The sequence below is a fragment of the Alternaria ethzedia genome (genome assembly GCF_023757985.1).
Source record: "Alternaria ethzedia strain BMP 0044 chromosome Unknown scaffold_2, whole genome shotgun sequence".
Taxonomy (NCBI): Eukaryota; Fungi; Ascomycota; class Dothideomycetes; order Pleosporales; family Pleosporaceae; genus Alternaria; species Alternaria ethzedia.
In genome coordinates this window covers 904,737-922,533 of record NW_026056195.1, presented here as the reverse complement: position 1 = coordinate 922,533, position 17,797 = coordinate 904,737, and the positions used below count along the sequence as shown (strand labels likewise).

The 17,797-nt window shown below is 52.1% G+C and overlaps 8 protein-coding genes and 2 non-coding genes across 10 annotated transcripts; 6 read left to right on the top strand and 4 right to left on the bottom strand.

Moving 5' to 3' along the window:
- Positions 1 to 515: 515 nt before the first annotated feature.
- Positions 516 to 1,771, bottom strand: J4E87_001118 (uncharacterized protein; the record flags this gene model as incomplete). Its single annotated transcript, XM_049372765.1, has 2 exons — positions 516 to 1,290; positions 1,311 to 1,771. The coding sequence occupies 2 exons, from the start codon at positions 1,769 to 1,771 to the stop codon at positions 516 to 518; spliced, it is 1,236 nt and encodes a 411-aa protein (XP_049237423.1).
- Positions 1,772 to 4,892: 3,121 nt separating this feature from the next.
- Positions 4,893 to 4,995, top strand: J4E87_001117. Its single transcript has one exon. It is a non-coding gene; the product is annotated as a tRNA-Ser (tRNA).
- A 7-nt stretch (positions 4,996 to 5,002) lies between these two features.
- Positions 5,003 to 5,083, top strand: J4E87_001116. Its single transcript has one exon. It is a non-coding gene; the product is annotated as a tRNA-Ser (tRNA).
- A 294-nt stretch (positions 5,084 to 5,377) lies between these two features.
- J4E87_001115 (uncharacterized protein) lies at positions 5,378 to 6,517 on the bottom strand (the record flags this gene model as incomplete). The annotated part of the gene is made up of 3 exons (XM_049372764.1): positions 5,378 to 6,004; positions 6,074 to 6,438; positions 6,493 to 6,517. The coding sequence occupies 3 exons, from the start codon at positions 6,515 to 6,517 to the stop codon at positions 5,378 to 5,380; spliced, it is 1,017 nt and encodes a 338-aa protein (XP_049237422.1).
- Positions 6,518 to 6,948: 431 nt separating this feature from the next.
- On the bottom strand, positions 6,949 to 8,984 carry J4E87_001114 (uncharacterized protein; the record flags this gene model as incomplete). The annotated part of the gene is made up of 5 exons (XM_049372763.1): positions 6,949 to 7,063; positions 7,111 to 8,553; positions 8,601 to 8,691; positions 8,738 to 8,898; positions 8,950 to 8,984. 5 exons carry the CDS (start codon positions 8,982 to 8,984, stop codon positions 6,949 to 6,951), a joined length of 1,845 nt encoding a protein of 614 aa, XP_049237421.1.
- A 251-nt stretch (positions 8,985 to 9,235) lies between these two features.
- Positions 9,236 to 10,373, top strand: J4E87_001113 (uncharacterized protein; the record flags this gene model as incomplete). The annotated part of the gene is made up of 2 exons (XM_049372762.1): positions 9,236 to 9,370; positions 9,501 to 10,373. The coding sequence occupies 2 exons, from the start codon at positions 9,236 to 9,238 to the stop codon at positions 10,371 to 10,373; spliced, it is 1,008 nt and encodes a 335-aa protein (XP_049237420.1).
- Positions 10,374 to 10,976: 603 nt separating this feature from the next.
- Positions 10,977 to 11,921, top strand: J4E87_001112 (uncharacterized protein; the record flags this gene model as incomplete). Its single annotated transcript, XM_049372761.1, has 1 exon — positions 10,977 to 11,921. The coding sequence occupies one exon, from the start codon at positions 10,977 to 10,979 to the stop codon at positions 11,919 to 11,921; it is 945 nt and encodes a 314-aa protein (XP_049237419.1).
- Positions 11,922 to 11,971: 50 nt separating this feature from the next.
- Positions 11,972 to 13,485, top strand: J4E87_001111 (uncharacterized protein; the record flags this gene model as incomplete). The annotated part of the gene is made up of 2 exons (XM_049372760.1): positions 11,972 to 11,976; positions 12,120 to 13,485. The coding sequence occupies 2 exons, from the start codon at positions 11,972 to 11,974 to the stop codon at positions 13,483 to 13,485; spliced, it is 1,371 nt and encodes a 456-aa protein (XP_049237418.1).
- Positions 13,486 to 13,639: 154 nt separating this feature from the next.
- On the bottom strand, positions 13,640 to 14,800 carry J4E87_001110 (uncharacterized protein; the record flags this gene model as incomplete). The annotated part of the gene is made up of 1 exon (XM_049372759.1): positions 13,640 to 14,800. The coding sequence occupies one exon, from the start codon at positions 14,798 to 14,800 to the stop codon at positions 13,640 to 13,642; it is 1,161 nt and encodes a 386-aa protein (XP_049237417.1).
- Positions 14,801 to 15,786: 986 nt separating this feature from the next.
- On the top strand, positions 15,787 to 17,627 carry J4E87_001109 (uncharacterized protein; the record flags this gene model as incomplete). The annotated part of the gene is made up of 5 exons (XM_049372758.1): positions 15,787 to 16,341; positions 16,819 to 16,843; positions 16,895 to 16,932; positions 16,981 to 17,124; positions 17,181 to 17,627. 5 exons carry the CDS (start codon positions 15,787 to 15,789, stop codon positions 17,625 to 17,627), a joined length of 1,209 nt encoding a protein of 402 aa, XP_049237416.1.
- Between the last annotated feature and the right edge of the window lie 170 nt (positions 17,628 to 17,797).

The following is a 17,797-nucleotide window of genomic DNA, read 5'->3' as shown; positions in this document are numbered from 1 at the left end:
TTAGGGGATTGTACGCTCCTGAAAGCCTATATCACGAAAGCGTGAACAAAAAACAAGGTTCATGTTCTCTCTGGCCTCAGCAACGTCATTACTGAACAGGTTTCTTGACAGAACCAACATGGCAAGGATCTTGTGGACGCGTGTGGCGACGATCTTTACATCCACTTCATCCATGATGGCTTTCTTGGTATGCCTTCCAACGTAGTAACGGAATGCTGCTGTTGAACAGCACTTCAAGCCGTCAAGATTGGCCGGGTGGTAATTGTCGTATGCATTTTCTGGGAAAGGTGCTGGTATGTCTACCAGTACTGATCGGCCATCCACCTTCTGCCGTGATTTACGGTCGAGACTTGACGGTTGGTCGCGGTGGCACTTCAGCAGCGCGGTCTAGTACGCACAATACCAGCCGCACGAGATCTCTGTCCCGATCTCCATGTCGCCAAGACCGTCCATCGAGTTATAGTCGCTCTTCCAACCCTCGATCAGCTCAGAGCGGTCCTTGACGACAGTGTGATCTAGTGCCTGAAAGAAGCGATCGAGTAGTACTTGTTACTATCCAAGACCCTGGGATAGTACATATCGTTGGGGTTCTCCTGAACTGGAGGTGAAACATCCTTCGCGATAGTCTTGCCGTCGATTTTCTTCCTGTCATTGCGATCCAGGCTTGGTGGTCGATCACCGTTGTATCTTACGAGTGCAGGCCAGTGGGAGCACTGCCACCCTTCTTCGATTGACTCTTTGATCTGTTGAGCATCTGGCTCGTCCACTGAGCTGCAGTCGCTGTGCCAATCTTCGAGGGGCTCGGAGCGGTTGTTGACACCGGTAGCCAGGCCTTCCTTGAACTTGTCGTACCGTGATTTTCGAACCTCGTCGGTGCTGTGGGTTGAGTTCAAATCGGCGACCCATCCCCATCCGACGAACTCTAGGAACGCCAAGTACCCATCGAAGTCCAGGATAGTGTCTACCACAGGAGATCCTGTGAAGACGGCCTTGAAATGTGCATCGAATGACATGAGAATCTTGCCTTGGCGGGTCCGATCGCATCTACGGATACATTGAGCTTCGTCAAGAATGATGCGGAGGAAAAGCTTGTGCCGTTGCTCGCGCGCATTCTCGGTATCCTTTAGGTTTTGCAGCTGGCTGTAGCTTGCCACTACAACCGTGTGCCCCGCACGAGCCCCCATGTAGACGCTGTGCCTTTTGTCAAAGAGAAGTCGCTCCTTACGAGCACCAGCTTCGTCGCCGTAGTTGTAGACGTCACAGTTGATTTGCAGCTGATTGGTATCCCGGCTTGCCTCGTCTCGTCGCACTTGCGGATGCATTGTCCTTCGTCCAAGATGATCCTCAAGCGTCTATCGCGTTCTCCTCGCTCCTTCTTGCCGTCTTCGATGGCTTGAAGCTGACTGTATGTAGCCATCACAATGCTATGACCTGCTCGGGCTGACGCATAAGTTGCGTGCTTGGGGTCAAACAAGAGGCGCTCCCTTCGAGCTCTGGGTGGTTGACTATATTGTAGACGTTCCATCCGGTTGATCTTGTGATCGTGGTAGTATAGGTCTCTGAAGTGGTCCTGGTTCATCCCATTCCTCTGCGCGCCGGGCATCAACTCGGAGTTGCGATAGATAGTGATGATGTCCCGCTCGGTCAGAATAGCGCTCGCATCGCGTAGAGCCGCCTGCCAGTCCGCATCGTTACCGACAGTACTCTCATCATCTTGAGGATCATCAATCACCACCGTGATTGCTGTCAGCGTCTCTTTCTTCTCTGTCATCTTGAATGCCTTGACGACCCACCTCTTGAACGTCGCGAAATTGCAGACTGGCTTGCGTTCAAGAGTTTCTGTCGCACCGTCACCCTCGCTAGAGGTCCACTCCACCTGCAGTACGATGTCTCTGGTCGTCGAGATTGGATTCCGCGCGGCGGTAACTGCGCTTAATCCGCTAGCCTCCCAGGGTCCTTCTCAGCGGTCGCCTCTTGTATAGCTGGTTGATCTTGAAGACCCCAGCAGATGAGCTTGGTCATGGTGCAAGTGGAGATGGGCAACTAGAAGCAGACGGTCTGTCGCAATATCTACTGCAGTAAAGAGGCCTATATCGCGGGAGATACAATAGACAGACACCATCTGTCCACTTTCTGGGGTTTGCTACGTATGCACCACCCTCTAGTATGTTTGTTGACATGAGTCATGCTAAAGTCTATGTCGCCGCCTCGTACTGAGGGTGTCAAATCCTTCTGGCTTTTGTCGGTTGCTCGGGTTAGCTTGTACGCCTCTCGCATGTAGCCGAGTAGAGTTGCGTCAGAGAAGCCAGATCAATTGACATTTTGCGACATCGGGAAAACGCTCGTATGGATGTTGTCTTCTCAATTGGTCACCACGGCATCGGCACGTGATGCAGGTGAGGTAATCGAGTGAGGCGCCAGACTATTCGGAGTAGCTGGCTTTGGAACAGAGACGGACCCGGTGAGGTGGGCGCTCCTCTAGTGATTGTGCCAGGTGTTGCTTCTGTTTCAGTCAGAGTAGCGAGAGGTTAGGTGCGCGCTGCTCCAGTGATTGGCATAGGCGTTGCTCCGGTTGGGTGAGTCACCAGGTCAGTAAGAGCACCTAGAGGTGGGTTGGCTGAGGGCGGCAAAGTCTGTGATCGCGAAAAGAAAGACCGGATGCCGTGCGTCTTGCGGGCCGGAGCGATCTGAGCTGGCTTCTTACGCACCATCTTATACCGTGCAAGGCATTGTAGTGCGACCTCGGGAGTGAAGGTTGGTGGGAGGAAGAAACTTCCAAGGTTGTCTCGCGACGCGTCATGGTCTTGGCGAGACGGCGCGTCACGCACGTGAACTGCGCTCCACTGCCCACGTGGAAAGACATTGAACTGCCCACCTGGGCAGACTCACTATCCCAGTGCTGAGAGGGCAAACCTTCATTGTGTTGCTAGCTCCAGAGATAGATCCAGGGCCGGACTTGTAGTGCACATCTTGATAGAACCATGGCATCGTATTCTTTGGAAGGCAGCTGATGTATTGAATCGTCGCATGTAGTTGGAATTTGGCCTCCCGGTAGGCTTCCCAATGTCAGCTGAACGATGACTTTACCTATCTCGTCAATTGTTCGCAATTCGGCCTTGGGCCAACGGTCATATTGTGCGTATGTTCAGTTTCGTTGGCCTCTTTCTCATCCCTTCCATTATTTAATGGGCGGATTCAGCCATCGTATATCTCGTGTGTGTTGCGGGAGTTCTGTTTCGTTGAGATGAGCATTCGGTCAGTCGAGGGCTCCGCTTGGCCCTGTTGAAAGCGCCAAGGCCGAGGTGACTGCCTGTTTCGTAAATGAAGGTGAGAGACGAGAAAGGGTGAAGGCGGATTTGACGCTACTGCGACCATTCAAGCTCTTTCTGTCCAGTTCTTACTGCCCGCCCTCACACCTCCTCGCCCCATCCTACGCGACTTGCACTTTGGAAAGAGATGGATACCGAACAAAACAGCGCTGATCCCACTTCTGGTACCGCGATGGCGTGGCGTGAGACCCCCGGGGTAGTGCAGCCGAATGCCAGGGTCACATTACACGCGCTGGAGCTCACCAACGGGCACTTCTCAGGACACATCCAAATCGCGATTCCAAAGCCCCCGTCCACGGACAGTATCCACCCCAGCTCTACTCACTGCGAAAACGCCAATTCGGAAGATATGCATCCTTCGCAGTCCACAAACGCGAAGAACTTGAAGCGTAAACACACCGGTGACGATGCAGCTCGAGCATCGAAAAGGGCCCCATCACCAACGTTTCTCGGGGGAAGAGTTGCAGATCTGAGAGGTCCACCGATGGCCACACAGCCAGAGGTTCCTCCTAACCACCGTTATCGACTTACCAACCCACCAACGTACACACCCAAAGTCCCTCGCGAAAAGACTTCAAAATCGAGCGCGAGCCCACAAGAGGTTCCTCCTGTGGACACATTCGAGTTCTTGGAATGGGTAAGAAGCCAAATAGTGGGTTGTGCGCCAGCAGATGCCAAACGAATGCTATCAGCGATCGGCTGTTTGAGAGATCCAGATACCCGGGAGCTGGGCTTCGGGATTGCGTTGAAGATTTTGGGCAGACACATAGCCACATTGGTGGAGGAAGCGAAAGAGATGAAAATCATGTACGACAAGGTCCAGAAGTCAAGTGGCCCTTGCGCCAAGTCTCTCTTGCAGACTCTCGAACAAGCAATTCGTCAAATTGACAAGAGACGAGACGATTTCGCCGAGCGAGTGAGGGCTTTCGAAGCGGAGGCGAAGGCATGAGGTGGGATGACAAGAGACGCAGCGAAGCCGTCCGTGGACAGGATTGTTGATGTCGGCTCTCCCAGGTTGTCAGTCAGTTAGTCATGGTTGAGTAGCCAGTGGATTGACCGGTCAGTAGTCAGTTCTTCCGCGAGGCTCAAATACATAGGTACGTGGCTATACTACCAAGGTCGTCCATCCACTTTATACATGATCTTCCCCCTTTTGTTTTGCTGCTTGCCGGCAGCTTAGGCTAACGACCATCACCTTAGAACATGTACCTAGGTATGGAAAGCAACATACTCAATGAACCAGCATTCGGATTTCGGGACTTATTGGAGCACTGCATTCCTCGAAAGCCCATTGTCGAATAGTGATGGGGTGATGGTAAGATGTTGGAAGTTGCTAAGTACAAATTCAGCTCAACGTCCCCGCACTTACCGCCCGATTACCCGTCAAACCTCCAGCCCCACGAACACGTCCCACCTTCCTGTCGCAACAACTCAACATTTCTAGCTCTCCTTTACTTGATCCGCCCAGAATTTCAGTTCTCGACCCCTAACGTCGGCATTTGGTTCTTGGGAATATTGATACACCAAATCCAGACTTCTTCATCAATCAGCAATCAATTGTCTGGCACTTTGGCGGAGTGGTTAACGCGCTGGCCTGCTAGTCCTCAGTATCGAGGGAAGTTAGCCAGTTCCTTCGGGAGCGTGTGTTCGAATCACACAGGTGTCGCAACAGGGGCGTTGTGGCGGAGTGGTTATCGCGCAAGACTAGAAATCTTGTTCCTTCGGGAGCGTCAGTTCGAATCTGGCCAACGTCGTCTTTTTGCTCTAGCAGTGTCCTCGGTGTCGTGGTGTTGATAGTGAGGTGTTGAGGTTGACTTTTTGGGTGGGGGAGTTGGGCTTGAACATTAGAACATCAATGCGAAGCCTGCAGTAATCTTGTCTTCTGAGGAACATCAAACAAACGCGATGGTGCTGTAGCATGTGGCGCAATAGTCTGTGTACTGGAAACATGGTTCAAGTTCTCCGGTATCTTGTTGAATGTTGTGATTAGACTTGAGGCTGTTGGCTGATCTTATTCCCTACGATACCCTTCTACATTAGACTACCTCCTAATCGATAGTACAGATGACCTTGCCCTTTGTCTTATTCTCCTCCAACAGTCTATGCGCATCCTGCACCTTCTCCCACGGCAGCACCTTCTCCACAAACAGCTTGAAGCTCCCATCCTTCATCTTAGGCAACGCATGCTCTACAAGCTGATCCCTAAGCTTGCCCTGATACTCCTCATCCCTTGATCGCAGACTGCTTCCCACAAAGGTACACCTCTTCCTGATGAATGCGCTGATATCAGTACCCTCTGGCACCTTGGTTCCACCCATGAAGCCCAGATTGACGATAACACCATCTTTGGCGATAGCATCAAGGTTTGCTTGGAAGTATGATGCACCGATGAAGTCGACGATGATGTCTACGCCCTTGTTGTCTGTAGCCTTCATGACTTCTTCCGCCCAGTTCTGAGATGTTGTGTTGAATGCAGCGGTTGCACCAAGCTCTTTTACGGCGAAGTCGCATTTGGCGTCTTGACGGGCGGTTGCGTAGACGGCGGAAGCGTTGTCGGCGAGGGAGAGTTGGATACCGGCGATCGAGACTGATGAGGCGGCTGCGTGCCAGAGGATGGTTTTGCCGGCAGCAAATTGACCGACGAGGTACATGGCTTGGGTTGCTGTGATCCAGGTCTACGAGGACTTTGTTAGCAAAGCGATAAGTTACGGTGCGCTGAACGCTACGAGAAGGCATTGACTTACCTCAGGAATACCCGCGCATTGCTCCCAAGTCAACTCCTTTGGTTTCCGCACCAGCATATGTGTTGACACCGCAATGTACTCGGCATACGCTCCTCCATATGCTAGGCCAAAGACTTCGTCGCCCACCTTGAAGCCCTCCTTACCTCCACCCTCTGCGCTCAACTCTGCGATTGTACCCGAGAACTCTACGCCAAGGATCTTTGAAGCACCAGGGGGTACTGGATACATTCCTTCGCGTTGCAATAGGTCCATGCGATTCAGACCAAAAGCCTTGATCTTGACGAGCGCTTGCGACTTTCCGAGCTTCGGCTTGGGAATGTCGCCGATGTGGAGGTTCTCGACTGGGCCTTTGCCATCTTTGATATCTTTGCAAAATTAGCAATTTGAGCGTTTCAAAGTACAATAATGTCGGTACATACCTACTGCGCGCATCGTGTCGCTCATTGTAATAGTCGATGAGGTTTGTTGGCCGCTGAAAATGAATACGAGTAGATTGAAATATAGAAAGGTGGCGCTTTACGATTAGTGAGGGGTTGTCAAAGAGATTGTCAGAATGTCAGGATGTCAGAATGTCAGAGTGTCAGAAATTCATAAGGAAAGTGGTAGTCTGTTCCGAGGCCATTCCGGTAGCTACGGAAATGATTGGTAATGACGTTTGAGGGGCAGCTAGTCATTGAGCTTGAGCTATGGTGGGGTCGGACAACATAGGCCGCGGCAATAGACTCGTAATGGTATGGTACAACTTGCTTCATTCGGGGGTTTGTCCGCGCGGAACGTCGTGTGCATCTATCTAACATCCATCATTCGAAGCTCTCATGTACATTACTAAATACTACCGAACGTGATGCAGTCGCTCGAAAGAGACAAGCACGATTCTAGTTGACGAACAAGGTGTCGTCGTCGATATTGTACTGCTTGATGAGCTGAGCTAGCTTGTTGGCCTCCGCGGCGTAGTTGAGCTTGTTCAAGTTTTGGACCTGGTATCGCGGCCTGGACAATGTTAGCAGATATCAAACCACGACATGCAGTATACTTACTTTGGCTGGTCCTGGTATGTCTCCATCTTCGCCCGCACCCTGAAGTTGAACGTCTTGCATGTAGCCTCTTGCATGACATTCATGAAGTTTTGTGTGTTGTTCTCATCGTCATCCATCTTGATCTTCATGGCATCGTTTGCCGACATGCCGACAATGTCCTGTCCAGCTTCGTCGAAACAGCTGAGCCACAACGTGCCGGTGTGGTCGCCAACGTTGACGCTAAGCACATAGCGGTATTGAGGTTCAGGGAAGGTAGCCTGGCACTTCTCGCACCACCAGGCACCGGGGTTCTCCTCAATGACCTTCTTGTTGCAACCTTGCGTCGAGCACGCGGGGTATGCAATGGTAGTATTCTTGACATACAAGACAGATGCTCGGAGGCTTAGCCATGTGGGCGTGTCTTGGAGGTATGCTTCCTCCTCGATGACTGCCGAGATGGGCTTGACTTCGTTCTTGGAACCGCCTGAAGCCGAGGTCAAGTTCTGGTGTGTAGAAAATGTCGCAGTCTGTCCAGCAGCGTTGAACCATCCTTGCAGCTTGTGAGCCTCATCAATGTCTGGATCTACCATCATAGTTCCAGAGCTCAGCAAACTCAGGCTTCGTCCGCCAAAGTCGGAGACCTTGGCTCCCTTGAATGCAATGATTGATTCCAGCGGCGCTTCGAAGCTCTCGGCAGCTTTGCCCCAGATGGTAAGTCTGACAGACGTCTGGCTGTCATCGGCTAGTGTCAACTCTCGCTTGCTGTAGTCCTTGTTGGTGTTCTTCGATGTTATCGTAGTAACCTCTGCGACCTCCTTCAAAACACCGATAGTATCGACCGTTGCGTCCTTCTCGATGGTATTCAAGTCACCAATCTTGGTGAAATTGAATCGTATCTGTGGTTTGTTCTCCTGGTCCTCCGCCTTCTCAACTTCGGTATCGCGTTCGAATTGCAGTTCGTAGTCGTTGGGCAGGTTGGAGAATTGCTTCTTAGCAAGCGTGACTCGGCAGGGTGCTGAAATGTAGTATACAGTGCCCACCTCAAAGACGGGGTAAAGCTTATCAGCGATTTCGGTAAAAGCCGTGGCTCGGATCTCGCCAGTGTCATCGAGCAGATTTACGCTGAACAGCTTGCCCGTTCCCTTCTGGTTGTGCCATTCTTTCATATCGCTCTTGGCTGTGCATCGTGCGCGGATAGTCCACTTGTGTGCATATGGCGAAAGAGACTCGATAGGGTAGAGGTTGGGATGCGAGGAAGTACCGGGATTGCTCTGGTGAGTAGGGAGGGATCGCTGTTGTTGCTGAGGGGCAGGGGCAGGCGCGGGCTTCGATCCGTAGAAGTTGTTGCCAGAGATGGCTGCGGGTTGTGCCTCAGCGGCCTTGGTGTCCAGAGCTTCGGGCTGTCCGATCTTGTCGAGTTCGCCGTATTGCGACAGGACCTCCAGTTCCATGATGATCAGGATGCTAGTAGCTGTCAGCGCAGAACTGTTCTAAGGTGTAGAAATACGTACTTCTTGTCCTTGACGCGTTGAGGGTTGTACTTGAGGAGGCGAACTATTGAGCCCTTCTTAAGCTGACCAGAAGTGACAATGTCGTTGGCGGCTGCACACGATTAGCTACGTCCGTATGGTGCCTTCGCTTGACTTACTCGTCGCGATCATTGTCTGTATGAAGTTGCGAATGTCGCTCAGGACAACGCGGAAGCGCTGCACTGGGTTCGCCTCGCCCGCCTTGGGCTCCATCGTCTTGATCTGCACGCATTGCAGGACCGGATTTTCTACGAAGCAGCCGCTGGGCTGGAAGATGCTCCTAGGCGGTGTCAGAGTGCGACATAGAATTCTTCATCATGCCAATACTCACTGAATAGCGCCTTGCGTAATTGCTCCCTCTGCCATGGTGACTGTGATGTGTGTGTTTGCGTGGTGTTGAGATGGCGTGTGTCGGTGGCGGGCACACGTCGAAGATGAGAAAGCGCGTCGACGCGTCTCGACACGTGACTCAGTGGCCCCGCTCTAACCGCATCCACGCGTTCAAGTGGCTCTGGGGCTGTGCGGGGCTACGTAATTGGCTTGGACCCTTCACAGCCAGCTGCAGCTCACTCATACCAGCTTTCGCGTATATCAACACTACACAATCTACAAACATCATGGCGGACAACGACATCGCTACACGCGCACCCGAGAGTGATGCGCAGGAGAAGCCCCAAGAGCAACCCCAAGAGGCAGCAGCGGAGAGCGTCTTCCCCGGAGACACCAGAGCGCAAGAAGGGCCAAGCATGGGTGTAAGTCAAGTCATTGTCACGAGAAGCTGCATATTTATGCCCAATTTTCTGTTGCTCAAGACAGCTTGAGTGTGTTGTGGATACCTGCATCTATGCCCCCAGCTCTGACTTCCATATACTGATTATCCAGGAACACTGCACCACAGATCGTCCAACACCTTCCGGCGAGAAACCTACCGGCGACCTCACAAAGCTAGGCGGCGTCGAATGCTACATCGCGAAACCGGCCGACTACCCACACTCGCCCTCGAAGCTCCTGCTTATGCTGACAGGCGGCACTGGCGTCAAGTCTACAAACAACCAGCTGCAGGCTGACAAGTACGCTTCGGAAGGCTACCTCGTCGTCATGCCCGATCAGTTCGACAACGACCCAGCGCCGAACACTGTTGATATGACAGAAATACCCAAGGAAGCATCATGGCTAGAATCGGTCAAGCTGAGGACCGCAGAGGGCATCAAGTCATTCATGATTGACATGTGGCTCGCTCGGCATACTCCCGAGAAGGTCCTTCCGCTACTTCACAAGGTTGTGGAAAGTGCAAAGGAAGAGTACGCCGATGCTGTTGCCAACGGTGGAGGAATCTATGGCATCGGCTACTGTTTCGGCGCCAAGTACATCCTCATGTTGGCATCCGAGCTGCCTGACACGGTTGCCTGGGGTCAAGAAACACAGAAAGATGTAGAGCAAGGCACGGTCAAGAAAGAACCTGTTCTCAGGGCCGGCGCTGTTGCGCACCCAACCATGACATACAAAGAGGACCTCGAAGCTGTCAAGTCACCCGTCTACATTGCCGCGGTCAAAGACGACCCTATGTTCTCGGAAGAAGACGCATTGACACCTGGTCGCAGAGCCATGGAGACGAACAAAGTCGAGCACGAGATTCAGGTCTTCGAGGGCGTACCTCACGGTTTTGCTGTATACGGAGATTATGAGGATGCCAAGATCAAGCAGTCACAAGCGCAAGCTTTCGGTCAAATGCTGGGCTGGATACAGTCTCATTAAGGCTGCTGTACAACAAATATACGTACCTTGGCAGTTTTCTACAGATGCGTACAATGCGCACCCGATCCGACAATGTTGGTACCACGGCGTTACGGTAGGTAGGCATGGCGAGAGCCAAATCTGAATTCTATCTCATCAGCGACCCAATTAGACATGGAATGCTTTTATGTCTTTTTTGTTTCCTCTGACGTGTTCTCTGTCTCATTGTACGTTCTTGCTGCATCTGCTAGAACGCGTTCTAGTAGCAGGCTTATTACCGACAGTCTAACCGTGGTATGCAGCAGATCTTCAAAACTGTTCCGCGTCGCTTTGAGTATCGTGCGTCTCTTTTACGCCCCAATTTGACAGCCTATGTGTAGAATGCCAAGATGGGGCGATGTACCCTGCAATAATCCTATATGGGTAACCACTCCAATGCACTGATCCCTGCTTCGACGTCATCGATCGGGATGCTGTAATTGCATGCAGAATTCCAAGACTTCGTATTGACCCGGCGTAACAGAGTTCTTGCAGCAACCGGGACGCAAGTAGACACATATAAGCTCGAGTTTCGAAGATTGCCTTTCATTGTCACAATCAGATAGCTCATCGCTCACACGAAGCATGATGTTGTCGTTCCTTTTAATCGCCGTTGTTATCATCCAGCTTCACCATGTTGCCGGGCTTACAATCGCATCCTACCCCCTTTGGATAGAGCGGACGCCTCAGCCCTACGCCATCGAGAACTTCTACAACGGCAGTACGCCTGCAATTCTCATATCAGGCGGTGTCCCCGACATCCTTTCCAACCAAAGCGTCGACCTCAGCGCCAACGCCGAAACACCAAGTATCAGACAATATGTCGAACACCGTAACATCCGCCTCATATACGTCATCTGCGAGGTTTCGTACCGCCTCGTCGCCGATAGAAGGAAGGGTATCAACAAACTTGAAGATCTGAAGGGCAAGAGGATTGGCAGTTTTCTGGGCTCGAGTGCGGAAGTGTTCGTACACAATATGATGAGTAGTGTTGGTGTGCAGGATCATGAGTACGAAGGGGTTAATGCGTGGTGGTGCATGAAGACGCCGTGTGCAAACGATACTATCCCGTACCTTCTCAACAACGGAAGCCTGGATGCGTTCGGTATTTGGGAAACTTCTGTTGAGCTTGGCGCTAGGGCTTTGGGGGATGACGCGATCATCTTCCAAAATGCATCAATCTACCGAGAAGTCTACGCGCTGTTCTCTACTACGGAGGCTCTCGAAAATTCCTCGAGGCGCAAGGACATTGTAGAGTTTGTGAGGGCGCTTGACAAGACACGGGACGTATTCACGAATTCGCCGAATGAGAAGAACGTGTTTGAATATGTGGCTAAGACTGTTGATGCAGATGTGGAGGTTGTGGAGGCTGTTTGGAAGCACCATAATTGGAGTGGACGGTGGGATGATGGGATGATAGACTTTTTGGTGGAAGAGGATGGGTATCTAGCGAAGCAGGACAACCGGACGATCACTCCGAGGGAGGAGTTGGAGAAAATGTTGGATTCAAGTGTTATCGATGAGTTGTAAAGGATTGAGTAGCGCTGTTCGCTCGGAGTGAGTGACTCAATTAACTGAAAATGGGGTATCTGAGTTTGAGTCTATGCTGCAAGATTATGTTGGTGTGCTCGTGTAGTTCAGTCTTGCTGTGACCTTGAGAGGATTACACTGACACCGCGACATCCACGAGCTGGACCCTGCATGACTCGCGCCTCAATAAATTTCTAGGCCCCCTCAACTGCCCCTCCGAATACTTTGCGAACGCAACACCAACACTACTGAAATAATCATGGACGACCCGGAATTCGATACTCAGACTGATCTCCAGACGCAGAGCATATTGCTCGCCGCTGCAAACCACGACACCGCCTCCCTCCGCAACCTTCTGCGCAACTCTTCCGCAAACGTTCAAGATTCCGAGACTGGTTTTACGCCTCTGCACGCCGCAATCGCTGCCTGTGAGCCCGACGAAGATGACGCAAAACGAGTCAACGGAGACACAAATGGGGAAGCAGCGGATGGGGCCGAGGATACGAAGAACGAAATGGACAGCGCTGTAAAGACCATCAAATTCCTGTTCGAGAACGGTGCGATATGGAACGACTTGGATTCAAATGGCGAGACACCGGGATGCATCGCGCATCGATTGGGCCTAAAGGAACTATACGAGCTCTGTGTCGACGCAGGCGTGCGCGCAGAAATGCTGCTGAGTCGCATGGAGCAATACCAGCTTCTTGGAGACGATGATTCAGATGAAGAAGACGAGGAGGAAGATGAAGAAGACGAGGAGGAAGATGAAGAAGACGAGGAGGAAGATGAAGAAGACGAGGAGGAAGATGAGGTTGAAGAGGTGGCTGAAGGCGTCGAGGTAGTGGACATCAGTCAGGAAGAAGCGCAAGGCGATGAATCAACCGAGAACCCAAATTATCTCTCTTCCAAGCTCACATTCGACCGCGACCGATTACTGGACGATTCCTCAAACGGAGTCATGATGGAGTGGGAGACAACACTCATGCGCAGATCGGCCGAATTATTGGTGCCGACAGAAGGGCTTCGCGTTCTGAACGTTGGTCATGGCATGGGCATCATCGATGGTATCTTGCAGGAGAAAAAGCCAAAAGCTCACCACATCATTGAGGCGCATCCAGATGTCATCAAGCGCATGAAAGAGCAGGGATGGCATGAGAAGCCGGGAGTCGTCATCCACGAGGGACGCTGGCAGGACATTGTACCAGGTCTTGTCGAAAAGGGCGAGCTGTTCGACGCAATCTACTTTGACACCTTCGCCGAAGAATACAAAGCACTACGCGAGTTCTTCACCGAACATGTCATCGGGCTCCTCGATCCTGCTGGTGGTTCCGATGGCGAGGGAGGCAAATTTGGCTTCTTCAACGGCATGGGAGCAGATCGCCAGATTGTTTACGATGTTTACAACAAGATCGTTGAATTCGATCTCTTCGAGGCTGGTTTCGACACAGAATGGGAAACGGTCCCTGTACCGAATCTGGATGAGAAAGGTGAATGGGAGGGTGTGAGGCGGAAGTACTGGGTACTCAACGAGTACAAGCTGCCGACATGCAGTTTCGTCGGTTGAGAATAGACAATCCCAGAATTGACTTGAAGGTGAACTTCGATAATGGATAGTATTGGAGATTTGAGCAAACAGCTACAGCAAAGCCCCTAGGCTCGGTGAAGCGATTCTTCCAAGCATTACTCCAAAACACCGCGCTGGAAAGATGCGACATTCTTCAGTTACCGTTCAACCCATCCATGAGACCGTGCATCTGCAACAGCTTATTGTATCGGTTCTGTTGCGGTTCAACCAACTGCTTTGCTGCCTCCGCCCCTACGACAGGCATCGCCTTCAATCCATCATTCTTCAACTTCTTCGGAACCATCCTAGGATCCAGCAAGCCGACCTGCACAAGAACAGATGCTTGATCCCAATACATATGCTCTGAAACCAGCTTGTCTCCTCTTACCGCCACGATACTGACCATGGGTATCTCCACTCGCTTGTTCGTCGGCGGCACACCTGGCAGCACCCAGTCGACCTCGTCCGAATGCGTAAAAGACACGACCATCTCGTCCACTATACGATTGACACCCATAGTCCTCGAGACCAACCGTATAGAGAAGTCTTCCACCAGGCTAGGCACAAAGAACTCTCCGTAAAACTCCGCAAGCTTCTTCCTTCCCACACCTCCCTGCATAGTCGGCAAGATCGTAACATGCGGGCTATCCTGCGTCATGTTCTTCACCACACTCATACTCGCGCGATCTGGATCGTCGTCCTCAAACCTCGCATTCCAGTGGCTCAGCGCAATAGGTTCAAGATCCACGTTCTTCCCAAATCCTTTCCGTATACATGCTAGCGCTCTTGTCCATGCCAGGTTCGCTTCTACCTCCGAATACGCTCGCGAAGATGGATCCGCAAATCCCGTGGCACACTTCTCGTACCGATACAGCTTCCACTCGCACATATCTGGTCTTGGGCTAGACTGGCTGAGTCCCGCTATATGGACCTGCAGCTGATGCGAGTTCGGGTACATGGTCTTAGGGCTCGGCAACACACTTGGGTAAAACGCTATGATAGCGCAGCATTTCGCCAACGGCTTCTGTGCTGTTTTCAAGACAACGCTCGCTGCGTCGCCATAGGCTATAATCGCGTAGTTCTCGCCCAGGTTCAAATTTATGGATAGTTCTTTGAGGGACCGGATGTAGGCTGTTTGATTTTGCGTGTTGGGGTCGTAGGGCAGGTATTGCGCGTCGTAGCCCTCTTCGCGCCAGGATAGCAGTGCTTTCTCCGGTGCTGGCAGAGCGCATGTGAGATATATGCGCGGCGGACCGGAGTTGAATTTCAGGAAGCCGCCTGTTCCGGGCTTGTTGTCGAAGGACGTTATGGACATGTTGAGCGATGTGGAAGCGAGTGTAGCTAGGCAGGCGCTGCCGAAGACGGATTGAGGGCGAACACAATGGTCTTCAATATGCGGGACGGGTCTTCAACGGCTTTTCATTTCTTGTTTCTCTCGATGCGCGTGGCCCTCATCCCCAGCCACATGCGACCAAGTTTCATGAGGAGCTCGGGCTTTGTCAACGCGGGATGACGTCATGTTCGAGATTCGGAGTGGGGCACTCGCGTGGCATGTCTGCGACGGCAGGCAACAACGAGTGTTTATCTCGTGCTTATGCTCAAGACCTATAGGAACGCGAATGAAACCTGCAAGGTGATTCATCTTCAAGAAAGCCCTTCACTCTTATTTCCCGGTGTATCCACAGGTTCTTCTGTTCTTCTCACGTACGAACCGCAATGACCAAATTCCCGATTCACGTTCAGCTCCACAGCCGCTACAACGTCTTCGACACATCAGGGAAGCTACCATTCAGTGTAGTGTTTGGTCTTTGTCGGTTAGAAAAGTCTGATACAGACCCTCGATCAATACTTATTGACACAGTCGGTTCAGTCTTCGATGTGCCTTACGCCATAGCGCATGGCCTGTTAACCCTGCATGAAGAACGCCCCGGGGAAGCTAGGCAATGGGTTGAAGTGGATGTAAGCTCGCTTGGAGAGGTTGATGCGAACAATCGAGGTTGCATTTCAGTTCCGTCCCGGGTTCATCGAACAAAGAGCTGGAGACATGATATCACGGTATATCTATGCGCTATTGATCTCCAGGGCGTGTTAGCGTCAGTTTTGAAGCCGGGAAAGAGATACAAAATAAGACTCGCAAGTCGCGACCTTGGAGTCAAGAAATGGACATACAGTAACCAAGAGGATTTTGCCGACAGCGACGGAGATGGCGAGGAAGTGAGACTAGTCAACAGCTGGCGCCACGGTAATGCAGCTTTCAAGGTCGTCGATGACCTAAAGTTTCCACCGCGACTAGTGACGAGCATGTGTCTCGTCAATGATATATCGTTGGAAATCACTGTCGTTAATAGTGGCTCCGAGACTGTGACCGTACAGTCACGGGGCCAGCAGAAGTTCCTCGTCCCATGGGGTCCTTCAGCTACCGAAACGAATACCCTCGACGGTCGCCGCAGGGTCATTGATCAGTCAGAGCTGAATCGTCTGCCCACATCAAGTTTTCTCATCGTCAATGCCGCGACTGGTAAAATGATGCACAGGCAACAGACCAGCATCTGCCAATTGCGGCATGCGAAAACCGACCTGAGAGCCAAGATGGATGAGTTGGTCACTTTGAAACCTGGAATCCCATTAGTCAGTTTATTCGATATTGGACGCACGCTCCGAAGCCTTGAGGATGGCCGATATATAGTTCGGATGCGTCCAAAGGGTTGCACATGGTGGTGTGGTGAGCTGGAGAAGGAAGAGGGAGAAGGCGACAGGGTTCCCGCCCGTTTGTGGAAGGGTTTCACTGTTCCAATCATGCTGGTTTCAGAAGATGAGTTGGACATAACCATCAAGGATGGGAAAGTCGATGGAAAGGTGTGAGATATGGTCGGTGGCTTCGCTGGTGCTAATGCACGCACGCTGACGTCATGTTGGATACCGTCGCGTGGCACACGCGTGGCAGGGTCGTTGCTGCTGTCCGCGCGCAACATCAATACGTACAACTCCGGATGCTTGCGATGGATGTCCGACAGAATGCCTCAGCGGTGTTGGAATTATTACTGCACGAAGAGGTAGAGACGGCCGATTTCGGACCGGCGGGGCTTTTTGATTCGACATGACGCCATGTCGAAAAGTCCCCGTTTTACTAATCGACGTTGCCGCCGCGAGCCACCCTCCAAAGCTCCAGAACACATCTCAGATACCTGATCGTATTCTGAAAACCTCACAATGGCTTCATTCTTCCCTCGTGCAGCTTCTCGAGCTCTTCGCGCTTCGGCGCGTCCTGCCCTGCGGGTACAGCGTCCTGCTGCCCCGCTACTCCGTCGCGGGATCGCGCTTCCAGCTGAGCAGCCACGACTGAGGCTGGGATCCATTGGTATGTAGTGTTTGGAGTATATCTCAGATCAACGGTACTGACTACGCGCAGCGCCTAACTTCCAGGCGAAGACCACCCATGGCGACATGGTAAGCTTCTCCGATGAATGCTGCGCAACGCATGCTGACTTCAAGTAGGACTTCCACAAGTTCTTGGACAACAAGTGGACTATCCTCTTCAGCCACCCTGCCGACTTCACACCTGTGTGCACGACTGAGCTTGGGGCCTTTGCGAAGCTCAAGGATGAATTCGATGCGCGCGGCGTCCAGATGATTGGCTTGGTACGTGTCTATCGGCTCATTGACAGATCAAGATTGGCCTACTGACCTTGCTATAGAGCGCCAACGACTTGAGCTCCCACGACCAGTGGATTGCCGACATCAACGAGACCTCCAACACCACCGTGCAGTTTCCCATCATCGCCGATGCCAACCGCCACGTCGCTTTCCTCTACGATATGATCTCGCAAGACGACCTCGATGCGCTCCAGAAGAACGGCGGCATTGCCTTCACGATCCGTTCGGTTTTCATCATCGACCCAGCGAAGAAGATCCGCCTCACAATGTCATACCCCGCAAGCACGGGCAGGAACACTGCGGAGGTACTGAGAGTTATCGACAGCCTGCAGACAGGAGACAAGAAGGGCATCGCTACACCCATTGACTGGCAGAAGGGCCAAGACGTCATCGTGCCACCCAGCGTCAGCACTGAGGATGCCAGGAAGAAGTTTGGCGATGTTAGAGAGGTCAAGAAGTACCTGCGCTTCACTAACGTCGGGCAATAGACGGACAACAAGCGGTGGTGTAAGATAGATCATACGAAATGGACCTTGTAGAGTTGATCTTCTTCGGTTCTTTGGCCCGACAAACATACTCTTCCAGTCTTCATCGCGCGATTACGGTGCCGCAAGCCTGAATTCGAACGAGTGTGCGTTACTTCTCGTACTCCGACCTC